The 18962-nt window shown below is 35.9% G+C and overlaps 1 protein-coding gene across 3 annotated transcripts in view; it reads left to right on the top strand.

Moving 5' to 3' along the window:
* Nucleotides 1-18962, top strand: part of AUH (AU RNA binding methylglutaconyl-CoA hydratase) — a 178456-nt gene that overhangs the window by 13435 nt on the left and 146059 nt on the right. For 2 of the 3 annotated variants that reach the window (XM_037798436.1, XM_037798435.1), the window contains exons 2-3: nt 14363-14430; nt 14544-14631. The exons of the other annotated variant lie outside the window; for it this stretch is intronic. In XM_037798436.1, the coding sequence (XP_037654364.1) occupies nt 14363-14430; nt 14544-14631 (156 nt within the window). The remainder of the gene's footprint in view (nt 1-14362; nt 14431-14543; nt 14632-18962) is intronic. 3 annotated transcript variants of the gene reach the window in all.

Below are 18962 nucleotides of genomic sequence, written 5' to 3'. Positions count from 1 at the left end.
ATATAAAGATTTTTCTATTGCTTTTTCATTTCATGAGAATGAGTACCTTTTTTCTTTTTTTAAATGAGCACATTAGAAATGTTTTTGAGATGTTTTTGAAATGTTCTAAGAACCCAGTTAATATTTTAAGGTTATTTACGTTTCCACCAGTGGTTTGAGGTAGAGTTTAATTCCTTCAGATCTCTTATTTATAAATCATTAAAATGATCATATTTGAGTAGGAACTTTTGATTCTTTAGGCAAAGTCTAAGGTAAACACTTGATCCCCTCTTTAAAACCTATTTATTCATTGTTTTCTGTATTTACATTCCTTTTGTATTGGTATATAGCATTTAAAATAATTTATTATGAGTTTTCTTTTGTCCCTTTCCAGAAGCTTTAACTATGCTGTGATTAAGTTTGTATGCTGCTCATTATTTGTTAAAAAGTCTACCCCACAGAATAGTTTGGAGTTCTCATATGAGCATGAGAGGTCTCATGGTTTAGTTAGCTCTTCTACAGTGGTTCTTCTGGTTTGCTAAAGCTGACAATGCAGTATACCAGAAATGGGTTGGTGTTTTCAATGGGGATTTTTTAGGTTGCAAATGTATGGCTCTAAGGCCATGAAAATGTCCAAATTAAGGCATCAAGTGTTAAAACCTTTTCTGAGGAAAGGCCAATGCCATCTGGTGTTTCTCGTCACATGGGAGGACACTTAGTGATGTCTACTGGTCCTTATCCTGGGTTCTGGTTTCAAAATGGTTTTCTCCAAAATGTTTCTGGGCTTATGTCTCACTTAGCTTCTCTGAGCTCTCCAAAATGTCTTTGCCTTTTATCCTTTCAGAGAGGACTCCAGCAAGGGGATTAAGACCCACCTATTCAAGGTGGGTCACATCTCTATGGAAACAACCTGATCAAAAGGTCCTACCCACAATAGGTCTGCCCCCACAAGATTGGGTTAAGAGAACATGGCCTTTTATGGGGTACATAACAGATTCAAACCAGCACAGTGGTCTTGCAGTTCCTAATAAAGCCTTCCAGTAGTGCTTAACTGAGGGATGGGCCTTTTGGGTGGATATTGAGGGAGGGAGCTATAGTGATTTAGCTCTTGAGTAAGTACTCTTGCTTGCCTTGGTTTAGGAAGTCTTTAATGTTTGCTTTTCTCTGTGCTTGTGGCCCCATTATTATCCCAAGTGTATTAAAAAAAGTATTCAACAGAAAGCTGTTGTAATGTAAAATAGTTGTAGTTTGGAGTGGTTTGGGGTGTTGAATTTTGTGTGTAATGGAGAGATACCACCTTTTTTCTGGACTATGCTTGAAATAAAACTATTCATCATAGTGACAGTCTTTGTATCACTTTCTGCAGTGAACACTAGACGTTCAACTGCAGTGTCAATAATTGTTCTTTTACATGATTCAAAAGGTACATTATTTATTCAGCACATGTGTTTTGCAGATCAAGTGCAGTGTATAGGGCTGGACATATAGAGGTAAGCAAGAGATGATTCCTGCCTCAAGGATCTTACAGTCTAATGCACGAGGTTGATATTATCAACATGTTGCCACTATAAAGGTTTCTAAATGTAGAAGGAGCAGAAGAGTAAACCAAATCTGTATAGAGTCTCTGTTACTTTTAGAATCAGTTATTGCTGGGTTTGATTGTTAACTATTATTACTAATATTCTAATGTTTTTCTTATGTAGATTGCTAACTGTCATCATTTTCATCCTTCTTTTATGTTTATCTTTTGCTTTCTTTTCTTTTCCTGTCCTCTAAATGTGGACTGTTCCTGAGTTTTTTTATTTAGTCTATTTCTCATTCCACAATTTGTTGTGTAGAGACAGCATCCGCTTCTGTGGTTTTAACTATTGCCTCTGTATAAATGATTCCTAGATTATATTTTTGTAGACCTGTTTTGTCTCTTGAGCTTCAGGCCTCTCCGGACCATAAGCTCTTGGAAGTCAGGAGTTATGTCTATTGTGAAAATTTCAGAGCCACTTTTATGTTCTTATCCAGGTGAACATATCCGACATCTTCATGGAGGTGAAGTCTAAGGCGGGCCTTGTTACACAAGTGTGGGTCTCCAGAGTAGCAACATATCATCAGTGGGGAGCTTGTTAGGAATGTGCAGTCTCAGGTCCTATCCCTTCTGTGATCAGAAATCTGCATTTCTACAAGACCCCCTGGTGATTCATATGCACATTAAAGTTTGAGAAGCACTGGGCTAGGAGTTTCTGGAGTTTGGGCCAAAATATTAATCAGAATAGTGCTTTAGCACTGTCAGAACACTTAGCAAGACCTCCAAAATCTCTGCTGTATAGCTTGAAGGAAACAATTAGAACATGAAAAATAATTACAGTAATCACCAGTTGGTAATGTCAAACATAAAAGAATCTTAACAATGTTTGATTATAAGGGAGGGAAAAAGTTTTTGAGGAGGTAGAGCTATAAAATGCATTCCAAATTAGATAGATGATCTTGATCTGTTTGTGGGATGGTTTGGTATTGTGTATGTGTGTTGGAGACTCTCTGTCAAACACCGTGAATTTTGTTTTAGAACTACAGTTACTGCTGAGCTGTTTGCTCTCAGACAATAATTAGCTAATGAGTTAAGCTGTCTTTGTTTGAGATAATAAAAATGTATCAGCAAGAAGAGTGATGTTTGTTTGCTGTAGGTCAGAGGCATTTGTACTCTCCTAATTTAATGTCCCGTAAAACTTGTGCTTGTGAACAAGTTTTTGTAGAGGGCTTCTGTGAGGGCAAGTGTGGATCAGAAATTAACGATTGATAGTCTGTTGTTAGTTTTTTCTGGATGAGAGTAAACATGATGACATGGAGAGCTGTGCTTAAAATCCTTTTGTCTATTTTACCTATTATTTAAGACAGCATTTTATTACAGATTATTGAAAACAAAAATTCTCAAGTTTGAAGTGCTGTGTAATGTCCTTTTTGACATAATCAGAGGAAATAAGGATAAGAAGTTTGGTAAAGATTGAGGTACATGTCCTAAAACTTGTGGCAATGAAAATGAGTCTATTCTTAGTAGGTGGGAAGGACTAAGCTTGTTTATTGAGTTATCATCTGACGTATGACAACATTAAAAATTATTTCAATCTGTAGATTAGAGGCAGCCTTGAAGGTGAGAATTGATTGATTCATTCTTTTGTTTGTTTGACAAATTTGTTGGCCACCTTTTGGTCGCCATGCACTATTTCAGGCACTGTACTACAACAGGCAAAACGGAGTTTGAACTCTCCTAAAGCTTACATTCCAGTCAGGGAGGCAGGCAGAAGATAAAAAGAAACAATGGTTTATGGCAAATAGACAGAAACAAATGATGCTAACTGTATGTCATATTGCTAACTACACGCAAAAAAGAATTAATTCAAGTAGCCTACTTAGCCTGAGCATACATACACCTTCATTGGGACGTGGTCTAAATCACAAAGAATCTTGAAGTTTATTTAGTAGGTTTGTTGTTAGCATTGGTGTGGGTATAGTAATTCTGAATACATTGTTTTTTTTTTTTTTTCAATATACAACAATCTTGTTTTTATTATATACATGCACATACATATACATACATAAAGTACATTTGTATATTCTATAGTATATTTATATATTCTAAAAGTATAGTAAAAATATGTACCTGAGTGATTATGGCTAAGAGGTAGTGTTTTTTTAAAATTCAGTTTTATTGAGATATATTCACATAGCATACAATCACCCATGGTGCACAATCAACTGTTCACCGTACCATCACACAGTCATGCATTCATCATGCTAATTAATTTCTGAACATTTTCTTCACTCCAAAATGAATGAAAATAAAAATAAAAGTGAAAAAGAACACCCAAAGCATTCCATCCCCCATTCCCCCCTCCCCATCTTTCATTTAGTTTTTGTACCCATTTTTCTACTCATCTGTCCATACACTGATAAAGGGAATGTGAGCCCAATCACACAGTCACACCATGCAAGCTACATAGTTATGTAATCGTCTTCAAGAATCAAGGCTACTTGGCTGCAGTTCAACAGTTTCAGGTTTTTCCTTCTGGCTATTTCAGTATACTAAAAACTAAAAAGGGATTATCTATATAGCACATAAGAATGCCCTCCAGAGTGACCTCTTGATTTATGTGAAATCTCTCAGCCACTGAAACTTTATTTCGTTTCATTTCACTTCCCTCCTTTGGTCAAGAAGACTTTCTCAATCCCACAATGCTGGGTCCAGGTTCATCCCTGGGAGTCACATCCTGCATTGCCAGGGAGATTTACATCACTGGGAGTCAGGTCCCACATAGGGGAGAGGGCAGTGAGTTCACCTGCCAAGTGGGCTTAGACAGAGAGAGAGGGCCACATCTGAGCAGTCAAGCAGCCTTTCTTGATAAAAACATTTAGAAAAATAGGAATAGAAGGAAACTTCCTCAACATGGTAAAGCACATAGATGAAAAACCCACAACAAACATCATACTCAATGGGGAAAGACTGAAAGTTTTCCCTCTATTATCTGTAACAAGACAAGGATGCCCGTTGTCACTATTGTTATTCAACAATTGTACTGGAACTTCTAGCCACAGCAGTTAGGCAAGAAAAGACATAAAAGGCATCCAGATTGGAAAAGAAGTAAAACTTTCATTATTTGCAGATGACATGATCCAATATATAGAAAGTCCTGAAAAATATGCAATAAAGCTACTAGAGCTAATAAACAAATTTGGCAAAGTGGCAGGGTGCAAGATCAATATGCAAAAATCAGTAGTTTCTGTACACTAGTAATGAGCAATCTGAGGAGGAAATCAAGAAAAAAATTCCATTTATAATAGCTAGCAAGAAAAAGAATAAAATATCTAGGAATAAATTTAAGGATGGAAAGGACTTGTACACAGAAAACTACAAAACATTGCTAAAAGAAATCAGAGAAGACCTAAATAAATGGAAGGACACTCCGTGTTCATGAATTGGAAGACTGAATAGCGTTAGGATGTCAATTCTACCCAAAATGCTTTACAGATTCAATGCAATCCCAATCAAAATTCTAAGAGCCTACTTTGCAGAAATGGAAAAACCAATTATCACATTTGTTTGGAAGGCAAAGGGGCCCTAATAACCAAAAACATCTTGAAAAAGAAGAATGAAGTTGTAGAACTCATACTTCCTGACTTTAAAGCATATTACAAAGCTACAGTGGTCAAAACAGCATGGTTCTTGCATAAAGATATATTGCTGAATGGAATCGAATTGAGAGTTCAGAAATAGACCCTCAAATCTATAGTCAGTTGATTTTTGCCAAGGCTACCAAGTCCACTCAATTGAGACAGAGCAGTCTGAACAAATGATTCTGTAAGAACTGGATCTCCATATGCAAAACAATGAAAGAGCACCCTGTTTCACTCTATATACAAAAAATAACACAAAATGGATCAAAAACCTAAATGTAAAAGCTAAGTACATAAAACTCCTAAAAGAAAATGTAGGGATACATCTTCAGGATCATGTGGTAGGTGGTGATTTCTTATAGTTTACACCCAAAGCACAGGCAATGAAAGAAAAAACATAAATGGGACCTCCTCAAAATTAAAAACTTTTGTGGACACTGTAGATGACTGTAGGGTGTGTGAATATATCTCAATAAAACTGTATTTAAAAAAAGGAAATGAACAATGTGGGGGAGGAGAATGGGATGTTTTGTATATTCTTTTTATTTCAATTTTTACTTTATTTTTTTGAGTAATGAAAATGTTCAAAGTTTGATTGTAGTGATTAATGCACAACTGTATGACGATACTGTGAACAACCGATTGTACACTTCAAATGATTGTATGTTATGTGAATACATCTCAACAAAATTGCATTAAAAAACTTTTGTGCATCAGAGCACTTTGTCATGAAAGTGAAAAGACAACCTACTCAAAGGATGAAAATACTTGGAAACCACATATCTGATAAAGGTTTGATATCCAGAATATGCAAAGAAATCCTACAACTCAATAATAAAAAGACAACCTAATTTTTTAAATGGGCAAAAGACTTGAATAGACATTTCTCCCAAAGAGGATATATAAATGGCTAAAAAAAAGCACATGAAAAGATTCTCACTATCACTAGCTATTAGGGAAATGCAAATCAAAACCACAATCATTTCACATCCACTAGAATGATTGCTATTTAAAAAAAAACAGAAAAACAGAAAACTACAAGTGTTGGAGAGGATGTGGAGAAATAGGAACACTCGTTCACTGCCAGTGGGAATGTAAAATGGTGAGCCGCTGTGGAAGACAGTTTGGCGGTTCCTCAGGAAGCTAAGTATAGAATTCCCATATGACCTGGCAGTCCCATTACTAGGTATATATCCAGAAGCATTGAAAACAGAGACTCAAACAGATATTTGCATACCAGTGTTCAGATCGGCATTATTCACAGTTGCCAAAAGGTGGAAGCAACCTAAGTGTCCATCAACTGATGAACAGATAAATAAAGTGTGGTGTATACATACAATAGAATATTACTGTAAAAAAGAATGAAGTCCAAATGCATGCAACATAGATGAACCCTGAGGACATTATGCTGAGTGAAATAAGCCGTGCACAATAGGACAAATATTGCATGATTTCATTGATATGAACTAATTATAATAAGCAAACTCATAGAGTTAGAATCTAGAATAAAGGTTACTAGGGGATACTTTTGGGGGTAGAGAATGGGGAGCTGAGGCTTCATTTGTACAGAATTTCTATTTAGATTGATTGTAAAGGTTTGGAAATGGATGGTGGTGATGGTAGCACATTACTGTGAGTTTAATTAACAGCACTGAATTTTCCATGTGAATGTGGTTGAAGGGGGATGTTTTGGGCATGTATATTACTAGAAGGAAAGTTGGAACATAAAACTTGGGACTGTATAACACAGTGAACCCTGTTGTGGATGATGGACTGGGGTTAATAGTGCAAATATAAGAATGTTCTTTCATGAATTATAACAAATGTACGACTAATAGAAGGTGTTAATAGGGCGGTATATGGGGAAAATACACCTAATGTAAACTATGGACTTTAATTAACAATAAATTTTGTTTGTTTGTTTGTTTTTTTGGTGAGCTCCCCAGGCTAAATTCGTGTGTGTGACCCAGGGAAAATATTTGAGTTTATGCTAACATGACATTTACAAATTTCCGTATCTAGTTATTTTCAGACTGAATCTCATTCCTTAATTCTTGAGAGGACTAACATACCCAAAAACCAATGTTAAACCCTCCATATTTAAGAAAAATCAAGAGATTGGTTTAGGAAATTTGGCTTCTAATCTCAGCAGTCCCACAAAATAGCTGTGTAACGATGGGGAAGTCTTAACCTTTTAACTTAACCTTTCTGAACCTACTTGTTTATTCAATAACAAAGTTATTAAACACCTACAAGAAGCCAAGCACTTTGCTAGACACTAAGAGCTATAACAATGAACATGATAAAAACAGTCCCTGTCTTCAGAGGCTTGAAGTCTAGAAAGGTGAGGAGTTTGGGCTGAACCACCAGTAAGTCTTCTGTCCCAGCAATACCAGTCTGTGATTTGAATGGGATTACGATCCAATTCGTTGACCTGAGGTCAGTGTAACAAGGTTTTTCAAATGGCCTCAACAAAGTTGTAAAGCAGTAAAGATTTTCCATGTGAATCCTGGTAAAATAATTTTAAAAATCAGAAGTAGGAAAGCAATTATTTCTTTGGAAAGCAATTCAACCATACAATAGAATTATGCATTTTTCCCTGCAAGTCTGTTTATTACAACTTTTACGATTTTGAAGAGATTCTACTATCTGAAGTTTTTCACGCATTCAGGTATTTTGCATGATGCCTGATGTGATCAGTAATAAAGGTTGGAATGAAGTAATAGCTGTGATCATGTGCAGGTTTTTATTGCATTTTAATATTTGATGGTGATAGGTCCCCCTCCTCCACCATTGCTTTTCTGTGTCTTGGCTCTTGCTGCGTGCTCATTTTTCCATACGAATGTTTGAATCTGTATGTCTAATTCTAGGAAAAGACCCATTAGTATTTTTATCTGGATTGTGTTGAATTTATAAATTAGGGAACTAAATATTTATGTTATTGTTTCTTCCTGTCTACTATCTTTGCATTTGTTCTAGTCCACTTTTCTTTTTTTTTTTAAGGAGAGTTTTAAAAAAGTTTCCTCCAGTAGGTTTTGCACATTTCTTGTTTAAGTGTATCTTTGTCTTCCTCCCTGCTTGCTGATTTCATGTCTCCTTTCTGGCCATTAATGAAAATGGTGTGTTTTCTTCCAATGTATCTTCTAAGTGGTTGTCATTTTTATTTATATTTTTAAACATGAAGACTGTTGTTTCGGTATATATTAATTTCACATCTCTCAAAGAATGCTCTTTTTGTTTGTGGTAATTTTTCCTTTGATTCTTTTGTGTTTTCTAGCTTTGCAATCATCATCTCTTAATGGATTTTTTTTTTTGTGTGTGTGCTAGATCTTTACATATGTTATCTTATTTGAAATTGTCTGACCTCCCCCACCCCCCCCTTTACACCCACATAGAGATTTCGGTTTGTTTTTTACAGAAAACTATACCAAGTATATTGTTTTGTGGGTGACTTCTTTTCTGAATGTGTCCTGGAGATCTTGCTTGTCAGTAGCTATTGGTCTACTTCATTCTTTTGATCAGCCATGTAATATTCCATGGTGTGGAGGCAACACATTGCAATTACACGGTTCCTCATTCTTAGGGATTTGTGAGATTCCCATTTTTCACTTTTATAAACAATGCTGAATTGAACATCCTTATGCATGTGTCTCTGAGCAGATGTGTGAGACTTTCATATGGTACTTCCTTAAATGAAATCTCTGGATCGAAAAGCATGTGCTCCTGTAGTTTGTGAGATCATTGCACATTTGTCCTGAGCTTGGAGATTGGCACATTCTTTGTTTTGGGGTTTCCTCCTGCCTGAATTGGGAGTGATAGAGATTAGTCAAGTTCTAGCCTTTCAGTTCTGTCCTTGCACTTGATGACCCATAGCTGTAAAGCAAAGGGGAGAAAAAGGCAGTCACTGAAGCCAAGGGCGCCTTGTCATAGGACCTGGGGGAGCCACCAGGCCCTCTCATGCCCAAGAGCCCCAGTGACCAAGGACCAGGTTGCTGTGGAAGCTCCTTTCATGGAGGAGCTGTCGATAAATGCATTTGGAGGGCGGGGTAACCTAAAGCCACTTAATTTCTTCTTTGTTTGGAATTTCTTAATGCATTTTAAAGTTGTTTCTAAAATTTGGCTATTAGGAACATTGTTCATGTGAAGGAGGGCCTGATCATTTCAGTGTAATTTTAATGTACCTTGTCACCACTTTTGTAGCATTTTCAGTAGCCTGGATTATATGGGTGGTTTATTAAAAGTGTTCTCTCTGTCATTGGTTCTCAATAGTTTGTCTGTTGCATGTAGTTTGTTAGTAATACTACAAATGCTGCAAAATTTTTAAAAGTAAAAAATAAGACATGTTTATGGAAACAAAAATCAAGCAATCAGAAGGGTACTACCCCTTCATTTTCATGCTTTCTTCCCCAAATTAAAGATTTTAAACATCTCGAGTCCTTTTGTGAATTACGAAAATTTTATTCACTGTCTTTGTAATTTGTGTTATTTATGTTATTATTTTTACACATGGTATTTTTGACTGCTTTTTTTGTTTATTTCAGATGAGAAAATGTTTGCGTTCCATTTCTTTCATTTTTTACGTTCCAGTCTTTATCATTTATAACATTAGTTGTGCATCATGAATGATAGTTATGTTTTGTTCTCTTCTCATAATTGTTTGATGCCCTATCTATAGCTTGAATATAAACAAAGAGTTTATAATATTATTGATAGTGGTTATGTTGATACTACCCTCAAAATATCTCTGGAATCACTCTTATTTCCTACCTCCACTGCTGCAACTGTAGTCCTGTCTTACTGACATCTCTCATCTGGACCTCTGCAGTAGCCTCTTAATGGTCTCCCCTCAGTCTATTCCTTTTTTCTTTGATTAAAAAACAAATGACATAAAATTCATCAACCATAAAATTTGCCATTTTAACTGTTGTATCTCAGTACATTGCAGTGGTAGTTTGAAAATATTTTTGAATTGAGCTTACTAGCACATTCATTTTGTATATTGATAACATAAAAATTCAAGTATATGACGAAGGAGGCATCCTTGTGGAAGCCAGGCACATAAACTGAAAGAAAATGTTTGTGGTATTTGTCAGATTTTAAAAATTCTGAAGTTCTGAATATTCACTTCTGTGCCTGATTTTGCAAGTGTAATTTTGTGTTCTTTTCCTTTAAAAGGGCTTCCCAAATTGTATAAGCTTCAGGCCCTGCAAAACTTGGATTGTTCAACCCTGGTGACAATCTTAGATGTTCCCTCAAATTCTCCAAATAAATCCTAAGGGGTGTACCACCCCATTAAGATCCACTAGGGTGAACAAACAGCTAGCTATTGGTATTTTGTTTGAGCAGTAAATAGTATTTTTGTGGCAAATTGGTCAAAATTAAAAATGCATGTTCTCTTGGACCCAGCAATTCCATGTCTTAATTTCTATCAGAGAAATACTTATGCTTGTGTATATAAGAAATCTTCAAGGATTTTTATTGCAACACTTTAATATTTAGGAAAATTCAGAAGCAGGGTAAATGCTCATCAATAAGAAACTAGTAAAGCAATGGAAATCCATTTCATAGAATATGATGAAGTAATTAAATAATAAGGATGTCTTGATAGAGATATCTTTAAAACAAGATTAAGGAAATAAGGCAAATATATATGATCTTAATTATGTAGAACATCAACAAAAGAAAATATGATCCCATTAATGTAAAGTAGCAATAACAACCAAAACTGTGGTACAGAATTCTTTATTTTTATATGTAAATACATTGAACATTTTCTGAAAGACTGCATAGCAACAGATAACTCTGGCTCCCTCTGGGGAGTGAATGGGATGGTTCCAGGAAAGGACTTTGACTTTAGATGTATTGTTTCAGTTTTTTACAAGCAAAATGTATCATTATATATCTTTATATATTTTTAAGTCCCAGGAAAGCCAGTTGTTTATGTTTTAGTTGTGTGAGCCTTATAGAGAAGATTTAGTGCTGTAATATGAACTCGTTACAGATTCACCAAAGATTTTTATGATACCTTTTATTTAAAAGGCAGGGAAAATCCAAAACAAGTCTTTAAGGTTAGCATATGAATGTTTAAGCTTTTCTGAGTTTAGGTAAACCTGGGGGCTAGGTTATGTGAGGAGAATGCGTGATGATTGACTTCTTGAGAGGCTGTTGAATTGTGAGTTAGTGGGTCAATTACCAAACAAAAGATAGCAGCTAGTCTCTGCTGAATAAAACTTAAGTTTTATTCCATTTTGGGGTCTCAGTAACTGACTTCTAAATTTGATGGTGCAGTTTTTAGGCACTGGATAATTCATTTCGAATAACAGAGATAACTTCCAGCTCTGTGAAGTGGTAGTGCCCCAAAACATCAGACCTCAAACATGGGACCAAAACTGAACTAGCTCTAATGTACTGACTGGAATTAACTCTGGTAGAAGCATTTCGAGTAATAATCCTAGTTGTATCCTATCTAGCATGCATTGTGGGAAAACGTCAGTACTTAGAACCTTAAAACAGTTTGTGTTGGAGGGATAAAAATAATTGTGTGCTCATGTTGTAAGCTTTACGTTTATCACATCATTTGATTCTCACAACAGTCCCCTGGAATTATTACCTTCCCTTATCAGGGTAAGAAACTGAGGGTTAAAGGGATTAAGTAATTTGCCTAAGGTCACATAGTGAGTGGCAGACTGGGATTTCCACCCCAGCTCCCAGACCTCAGAGCTTGCATTCTTCACCTCTACCCTTAGGTGGAGATCAACGCAGATGGCTCAAGGGCACTTCAGAGTCCTCATAATTCAAAACCAAACTCATAAACTTTGCCCAGCCTCCACACTACCTTGGTGTTCAGTTATTGTTCTCTCTTTCATTGACTGTCATCTCCTTTCAACCAGTTACTGAAGCCAGAAACCTGGTAGACACTCCTAACACCTCCTTTTCCCTAACCCCTCAAGTCAGTAACTCACTAACTCATTTCAAAGTTTTTGTCCTGAATAGCTCTTGAATCCTTTCACTTCCCTGTATTTTTACCACTCCCTTTCGCTGCCAAGCTGTTATTGCTTGACTGGGTCACTGCGTGGGCCCTGCAGCTTCTGTCCTTATATACTTCAGGTGTAATCTCTCTATATAATACATCTTCCTGGTTGTGTGTGTGTGTGTGTGTGTGTGTGTTATACCTACTTAACATCCTGCTGTGGTTACTCCTTATTCTTAGGATAAACACTAACATTTTTAACAGGGCCTATAAGGCATTCTCTGTCCCCTTGCTGACTTTTCTGCTCTCCTTTTGGCCACTTCTCGTCCCCTCTATGACAGGACCTTCAATGGGGCCATGGCTATTTTAAGCTGTGTACTATGTTTCCTTTATCTAAAATCTACCCCCTCCTTCCCACCTACCCCACCTCTTTTAACTCCTGCTCATCCTAATCTCCACTCAAATAGCACAGTCTTAGATAAGCTTTCCCTGCCCATACCCCCTTGCCCCAGACCATGTCTGTTCTAGTTACAAGTTACTGTAGCACCATTTATAGCATGTAAAGCATTAGAGTTATCTATTTTTATGATTACTTTATTAATGTTTATCTTTTACTCTTAGGCCTAGTTCCTTGAGGCCCAGGCCCCGTAATACGTACTTAATAAAGTTCAACAGATGATCAAACCTAGTTTTAGCTACTTAATTTTCTTCACAAGGAAACTGAAGCTTGGACACTATAGCGTGGTCATTTAAGTTTGGAGTCTGACTGCTACTTACTTAGTAGCTGAAGGTAGTTACATACACATGCCAAGTCCCAGTATCTTTCTTTGTTAAATAAGGACAGAATAGTGCCTGCCTCTTGGGTTGTTGTGGGGACTGATTTAAAATATGTAAAGTGCTGGGAACAATGCCTGGCATATACTAAAGTGCTCAGTAAATGACAGCTATTGCCATCAGTACTGGGGCCTACCCAGGGTCATTCACCTGCTTAAGGCAGAGCCTGTCCTAGACACCAGTTCTTTTTCATGATTTTCTCCATACTGAGATTATTGGGAATTTTTGCAGACTTACTCTACTGTGAGCTGAAGTTCATTTTTGTACTCTTTGAAAAATGGGTTTGCTCAGTTTATTACATAGAGAGGGCATGTGTACATTTTGTTTTCTTTAACCTAATTACAGATAAGGACCATACCCACCCCAACCCAGTGGAAGGTATTTCTGATATGAAGCACAGTGAAAACTTGTGCTTACTCAGGAGACAAGAAAGTTGAGCACAGGTTGTATAGGATTTTGAATGTCAAATTAACATCTTTGAACTCAAAAGTTTTAAAAATAAGAAACAGTTACAGAATTTTAGGGAGGGTGAACCATGCTTAGAATTGCATAGAATTGTTTTTGGAAAATTGATCCAACCGCAGCAGGTGGGATGAGAGCCTGGGTTTAGAGGCTGGTCTTTGGTAAGATTAGGGAAATTAGGAGGGAGAGCTGGGTTTTGTGTGGGAGGTTAATGAGCTTTGTTTATATAGGTTGAGTTTGAATTGCTTGTTGGACTTTTAGGTGAAAGTGTCCTCTGGTTGTTATGTGTGTGGGGCAGAAGTCAGGAGAGAAATCTGGGATGGAAATGTTGAAAACTATGTAGCACAATAAAAAGAGTAGAGGATTTATCAACAAATGGTATGCTAGCTAACAGCAAGCAGATCCTGCAATACTTGTATGTGACAAGGTTTTTTTTTTAGTTATTTCTGAAGGTACTTGAAGACAACAGAACCACAGTTCTGTATATATTTGAAGATGACAAAACCACATTTTAAAATAGTATTCTGTAATTGAGACTTTTTACTAATAAGCCTTCCCTCTTTTAGTCTGGGAGAAAGACAATCATATTATCATTTTGTCTTTCAATTTAGTAAAATCTATTAGATTACCTCCTTGGTGGTGCTTTAGAAGAGAAAAATTGAAGAACATAAAGTTCTTCTTCCCTAGAAATGCTGAAGAAAAGGGTGAATATGAAGCATTTTAATTTTATTTTACAAATATGTTATAAACACCACATTCTTTAAAAATATACTTCTGTTGGAAAGGAAACTAAATACATGAAATAATGACGACACTTACAGTGAACATTGGGGAGGTGGAAGATTTTGTTAAATCCCAGGCCCATGTTAAGGAAAGGTGTGTTGTGGGAGGCTGTGGACGCTGACTACTACCTTGCTAATTCAAGTGCTTGTGCTTTTTTTCTCCCGCCTTAACTAGGAATTGTGGTGCTTGGAATAAACAGAGCTTATGCCAAAAATGCGCTCAGTAAAAACCTTGTAAAAATGGTGAGTGTAAAGATAAAATGATTTGCTTCTAAAATTAAGGTAAAATGTTGACATAAAACTGAAAATGATCCCCCCCCCCATTTTTCCTCCCTACCTTCTCTATTTCTATTTAGCTGTCAAAAGCCGTGGATGCTTTAAAATCTGATAAGAAAGTGCGGACCATAATAATCAGGAGTGAAGTCCCAGGGATATTCTGTGCCGGTATGTAAATAAATTTTATTATGAAATTAAATTGTAGTCTAGTTTTTCCTCAGTATTTTCCTGTTTTCCGTTAAAGTGCACTGTGGTTTGGAGTCCATTACAAACAATTCCTCTTTCTTTGATTTGCACTGTTGCACAAGAAAAAAAATATGTGTTGTCTGTCAGCATTAGAAAGGAACTTTTGCAATGTGGATTGTTTGAAAGTTGAAAAAAAGACTTTGAACCATGAAATATTTGTTTGTGGGGCATGAACAAACATGGGGCATGTGAAGCATCAGCTGGAAAGGAAAAATTGGGTTTTCTCCCTGCAGTGTTGTGTTCTGTACTTAACTTCTTGCTCAAAAAATGCTTTAATTGACCAGCAATAGTTGTCCCTGTTAAAAAGGGTGAAGTATAGGTATTTGCTTTGAAGATGGGTGTTTGCAGTATTATTCAGTTATGTGTCCGTGGATTGGACTTTTAAATTAGTGTCTACAACAGAGAAAGACATATAACTAACTCGCATTTTTTTCAGTTGGTACCATTTCAGTAAAAGCTAAAGATTAAGTTGTCTTGCATTTTCTTTAATAAGATCTGTTTCTAAGCCATGATATTGAATGAATGTCTTTCAACTATGTAACACTGTAGATGATCAGGATTAAAAATGCTGATAAAATGCGGTATTGTAATTTACTAATAAACACATGAAGATAGTGGTCAATATGATATGATTTATGTTTTGATGACATCACTTTGACTGTTACATTGAAAATAGACTGAAGAGGGCAAAGATGAAAGCAGGGAGAACAGTAGAGCTCAAAGGCGCTAGTCCAGGCGAGGTATGATGGTGGCCTGGACAAGGATGGTAGCAGTGAAAACAGTGAAAAGTAGATGGATTCTGGATATGTTTTTAACAGAAGACCAAGAAGATTTGCTGATGAATTGGATATGGAATATGTTAGATAGAGGAATCAATGATCCAGTCTTTGGCTTCAAGGAGTTTTAGCCTGACAAGTTGAAGGGAAGAGTTGCCATCAACTGAGAGAGTAAAGACTGCACTGAAAAGCAGGTTTCTGGGGGAAGATCAGTGGTTGGGTTTGGGGCATACTAAGCTTGAGATGTCCGTTAGACATCCAAGTGGATATATCAAATAAGCTGTTGTATTTAAGAGTCAGTTGTTCAGAGAAGAGGTGTGGTTTAGTGACAAAATTTTGGGAATCATCATTGCATAATTAATACTTTAAGGCATGAAACTAGAGGGAATAACCAGAGGCATGAGTGTAGACAGAGAGGTGATGTGTTACTGAGCTCTGGACTCAACATTAAAGACCAGGAAAAATAAGAGAAGCAGCCGGTGAGGGAGGATGAAAAAAAAACCATTGGAGTTTGGAAGCTAAGAGAGGAGACTGTTTGAACGAGGGAGACATTATCAATGGTATCAAATTGTCAGGGGGTCAAATAAAATGAAATGAGAATCTTTGGATTGAGCAAGGACATTGGTAATCTCAAGGAGGGCAGTTGCAGCTAATTGGAGTGAGAGGGGCAATAAATAGGAGAAACTGGAGATGGCAAGTATAGACAGGAGGCATAGGAGAATAGAGAAATATATAGTGGGAGAGAGAGTGGTGAAGTCAACATAGGCTGTTTTTTTTTTTTTTTTTTTTAAGATGGTGCACGTACAGCATTTGTTGATGCTGATAGGAATGAGCCAGTAGGGAATGGTGAAATGATGACTAGAGCAGGGAGAATTGCTGGAACCCTGTCTTTGATTAAGGGAGAGGAGATGGAATTCCAGTGCAAGACAAGAGGGGTTGGCTTTAACTAGGAGCAGTTGGTTCACTCATTGTAACATAAAATGTTGGTAAGTCAGAAGGTAAGATAACTGAGATCTTGGGGGAGTTCACTTCTGATTCCTTTTTTTTCCTTTAGTGAAACGGGAAACAAGGACTCAGTTGAGATTTTAGATTGAGGATTGAGGAAGAGAGATTAAAGGTTTGTGGGGAGAGGATAACGTGTGAAGTAGGAGGTTGGGGGAAGTTAATGGACTGATGTGCCACCAAGCACCAGTCAGCCCCTGAGTGTGCTATTTTTTTTTTTTTTTAATCAGCTATATAATAGGTTAAAAATGTTTTTAAGAGCTGTAAAATCTTTTTTACTCTTTGATGTGGTGACATTGCTTCTGGGAACTTGGCTTACGGGAATAATAAAAAATACCAGCTTGAGGGTGTTTGTTCTATTATTTATACTCTCAGCTTGAATATATGGTTGTAAGGGTATGGTTTAGTAAACGATCAGATATTTAATCACTGGAACACTCAGCAACTCTTTAAAGTGATAAATCTAAACACCATGTTACAGATTTATAGTAATATATACATGTTATTACTCTTTAACATCCATGTTACAGCAGTACATGGAAAGTACATGTTATAATTGGAGAGAGAACAGTATATAAAATGTTATACCCATTATGACTACAGCTATGTAAACATCTACAAATAAGATCATGGATTATGGGTGATATTTTATTTTCTCTATCTTCAAACTTTCTGTATTAATTACATGTTATATCAATAAGAAAAATATATAAGAAGGAAATAACTTTGAAAAATTGCAAAGGATATTAGTATATTTTTCAGCTTTGGTGAAATGTTGAGTTCTTAATTATTGTTTACAACATTTGTAATTATTTATTTATAGTTGTTTAATTATTGTTACAACATTTGAAAGGAAACTTTTTAGAATAAAAAATACTTTATAGAGTAAGTCAGATCCTTTGATTTTGTAGAATCCCTGTAGGGTTAAAGGTCTGGTCCAAGGTGGTAGCTTAGCTGGAACAACTTCTTGATTCCTAGGGAAGCATTTTCCTCACTGGACTAGTGGTTGCTGGTTTTTTGGAGTATGAGGTCCCCTTTTTAAGGTCTTAAAATTTCAGGCACTTACACATCAGAGTGGTCCTACATTAATTAAGAAGATGCATAATATCAAAATGCCACTGTAGTTATAGTAATGTATTTAAATGACTTTTTCTGTTATTAATCACAGCAGTACCTAGATGGAGATATGAAATATCATGTGGCGGTTATCAAGGCTGAAGACAGTATTTCCTATGCTTGTGTTTTCAGATGCCATGCCATAATCCTAGGCCTACAGGTTGGAATCACTGTTATGTCCTGGTTCCTGTATCTGAGTACAAAACTGCCTTCCTGGCTTGCCCATAAGTCCTTTAGAATATTGACAAGTATCATTTTGATAGTCCAAGTTCATTGTGAATCACTGGCTTGTATAGATTATGCAACACCTTTGCCTAAATGTGTGCTGCCTCCCCTGGCATATTCTTGAAATTATTTTTAATATTTTGCTTTTCCTTCTCAAAAGTTAAAAAAAAGAGAGGAACATTGAAATAGTTCTGTTATTTTAAAATGTTTATGTAAAGTTTTAGTATGTTGCCTATAATGGAATTTTGAAAAAGTCCTTTTAGTCAGGCTACTATGTTAAATGTAAATATGTAACCACAGTCATCTGTTTATTTTTGGTTTTTTGGTTTTCTGACAGTAGCAAAGTGCATGTGTATTGCTTTTAATATAAAATTTTCGAAATGAAAATTTATGAGAAATTACCATGATTGAGGATTTTTTTCTTTGAAATTCCTAAAATAAACTATAAACAGTTCTTAGTAATTGTTTTCTATATGTAGAATTCTAAATTAAGTGTTTCACTGAATTATACTAGCGTGGGTTTTTTTTTTTTTTTTTAAGTGAAGGTAGTTTTGCTTCTGCTTTTGAATTCTAGTAAATTGTGTTATGACTAAACACCTTTCAGTAAAGTTGTCATCGTCCTTTATTGAATGTTGCATGTATTGTTCAAATAGCTATGCATGGTCATTTCATGAATGGATATATAGGAACATCTGATTAACGAAGTTATCCAATATTGTTTCAGAATCTGAGATTAAATTATATTTATGTATTTGAATATTAATTCCTGAGTGAGTTTTGATAAATAAAGTAAATGGCTATATACCCTTGAATTAGTATTAGTTTAGCATGGCATTATATAGTTTTTTTGTTGAATTTTTGTTGTGTTTCCTTTCCTAAAAATTTTAAAAATCTGTTATATTGAAGTATAGAGTAACCTACAATAAAATTTACCAATTTTAAGTGTATAATTGATGAGCTTTGACTGATGTATAACGTAGATGTAGAACATTTCCATCACTTAAAAAACTCCCTTGCACTCATTTGCAGATAGACCGAGTCCTTCCCTTACTTTGGCCCTTTATAACCACTCATCTCCTTGCTGTTACTGTAGTTTTGCCTTTTCTAGATTTTTGTCTACATGGAATCTTATTG

Source organism: Choloepus didactylus, chromosome 10 (genome assembly GCF_015220235.1).
Source record: "Choloepus didactylus isolate mChoDid1 chromosome 10, mChoDid1.pri, whole genome shotgun sequence".
Classification (NCBI taxonomy): Eukaryota; Metazoa; Chordata; class Mammalia; order Pilosa; family Megalonychidae; genus Choloepus; species Choloepus didactylus.
This window is presented reverse-complemented; position numbering and strand designations above follow the sequence as displayed.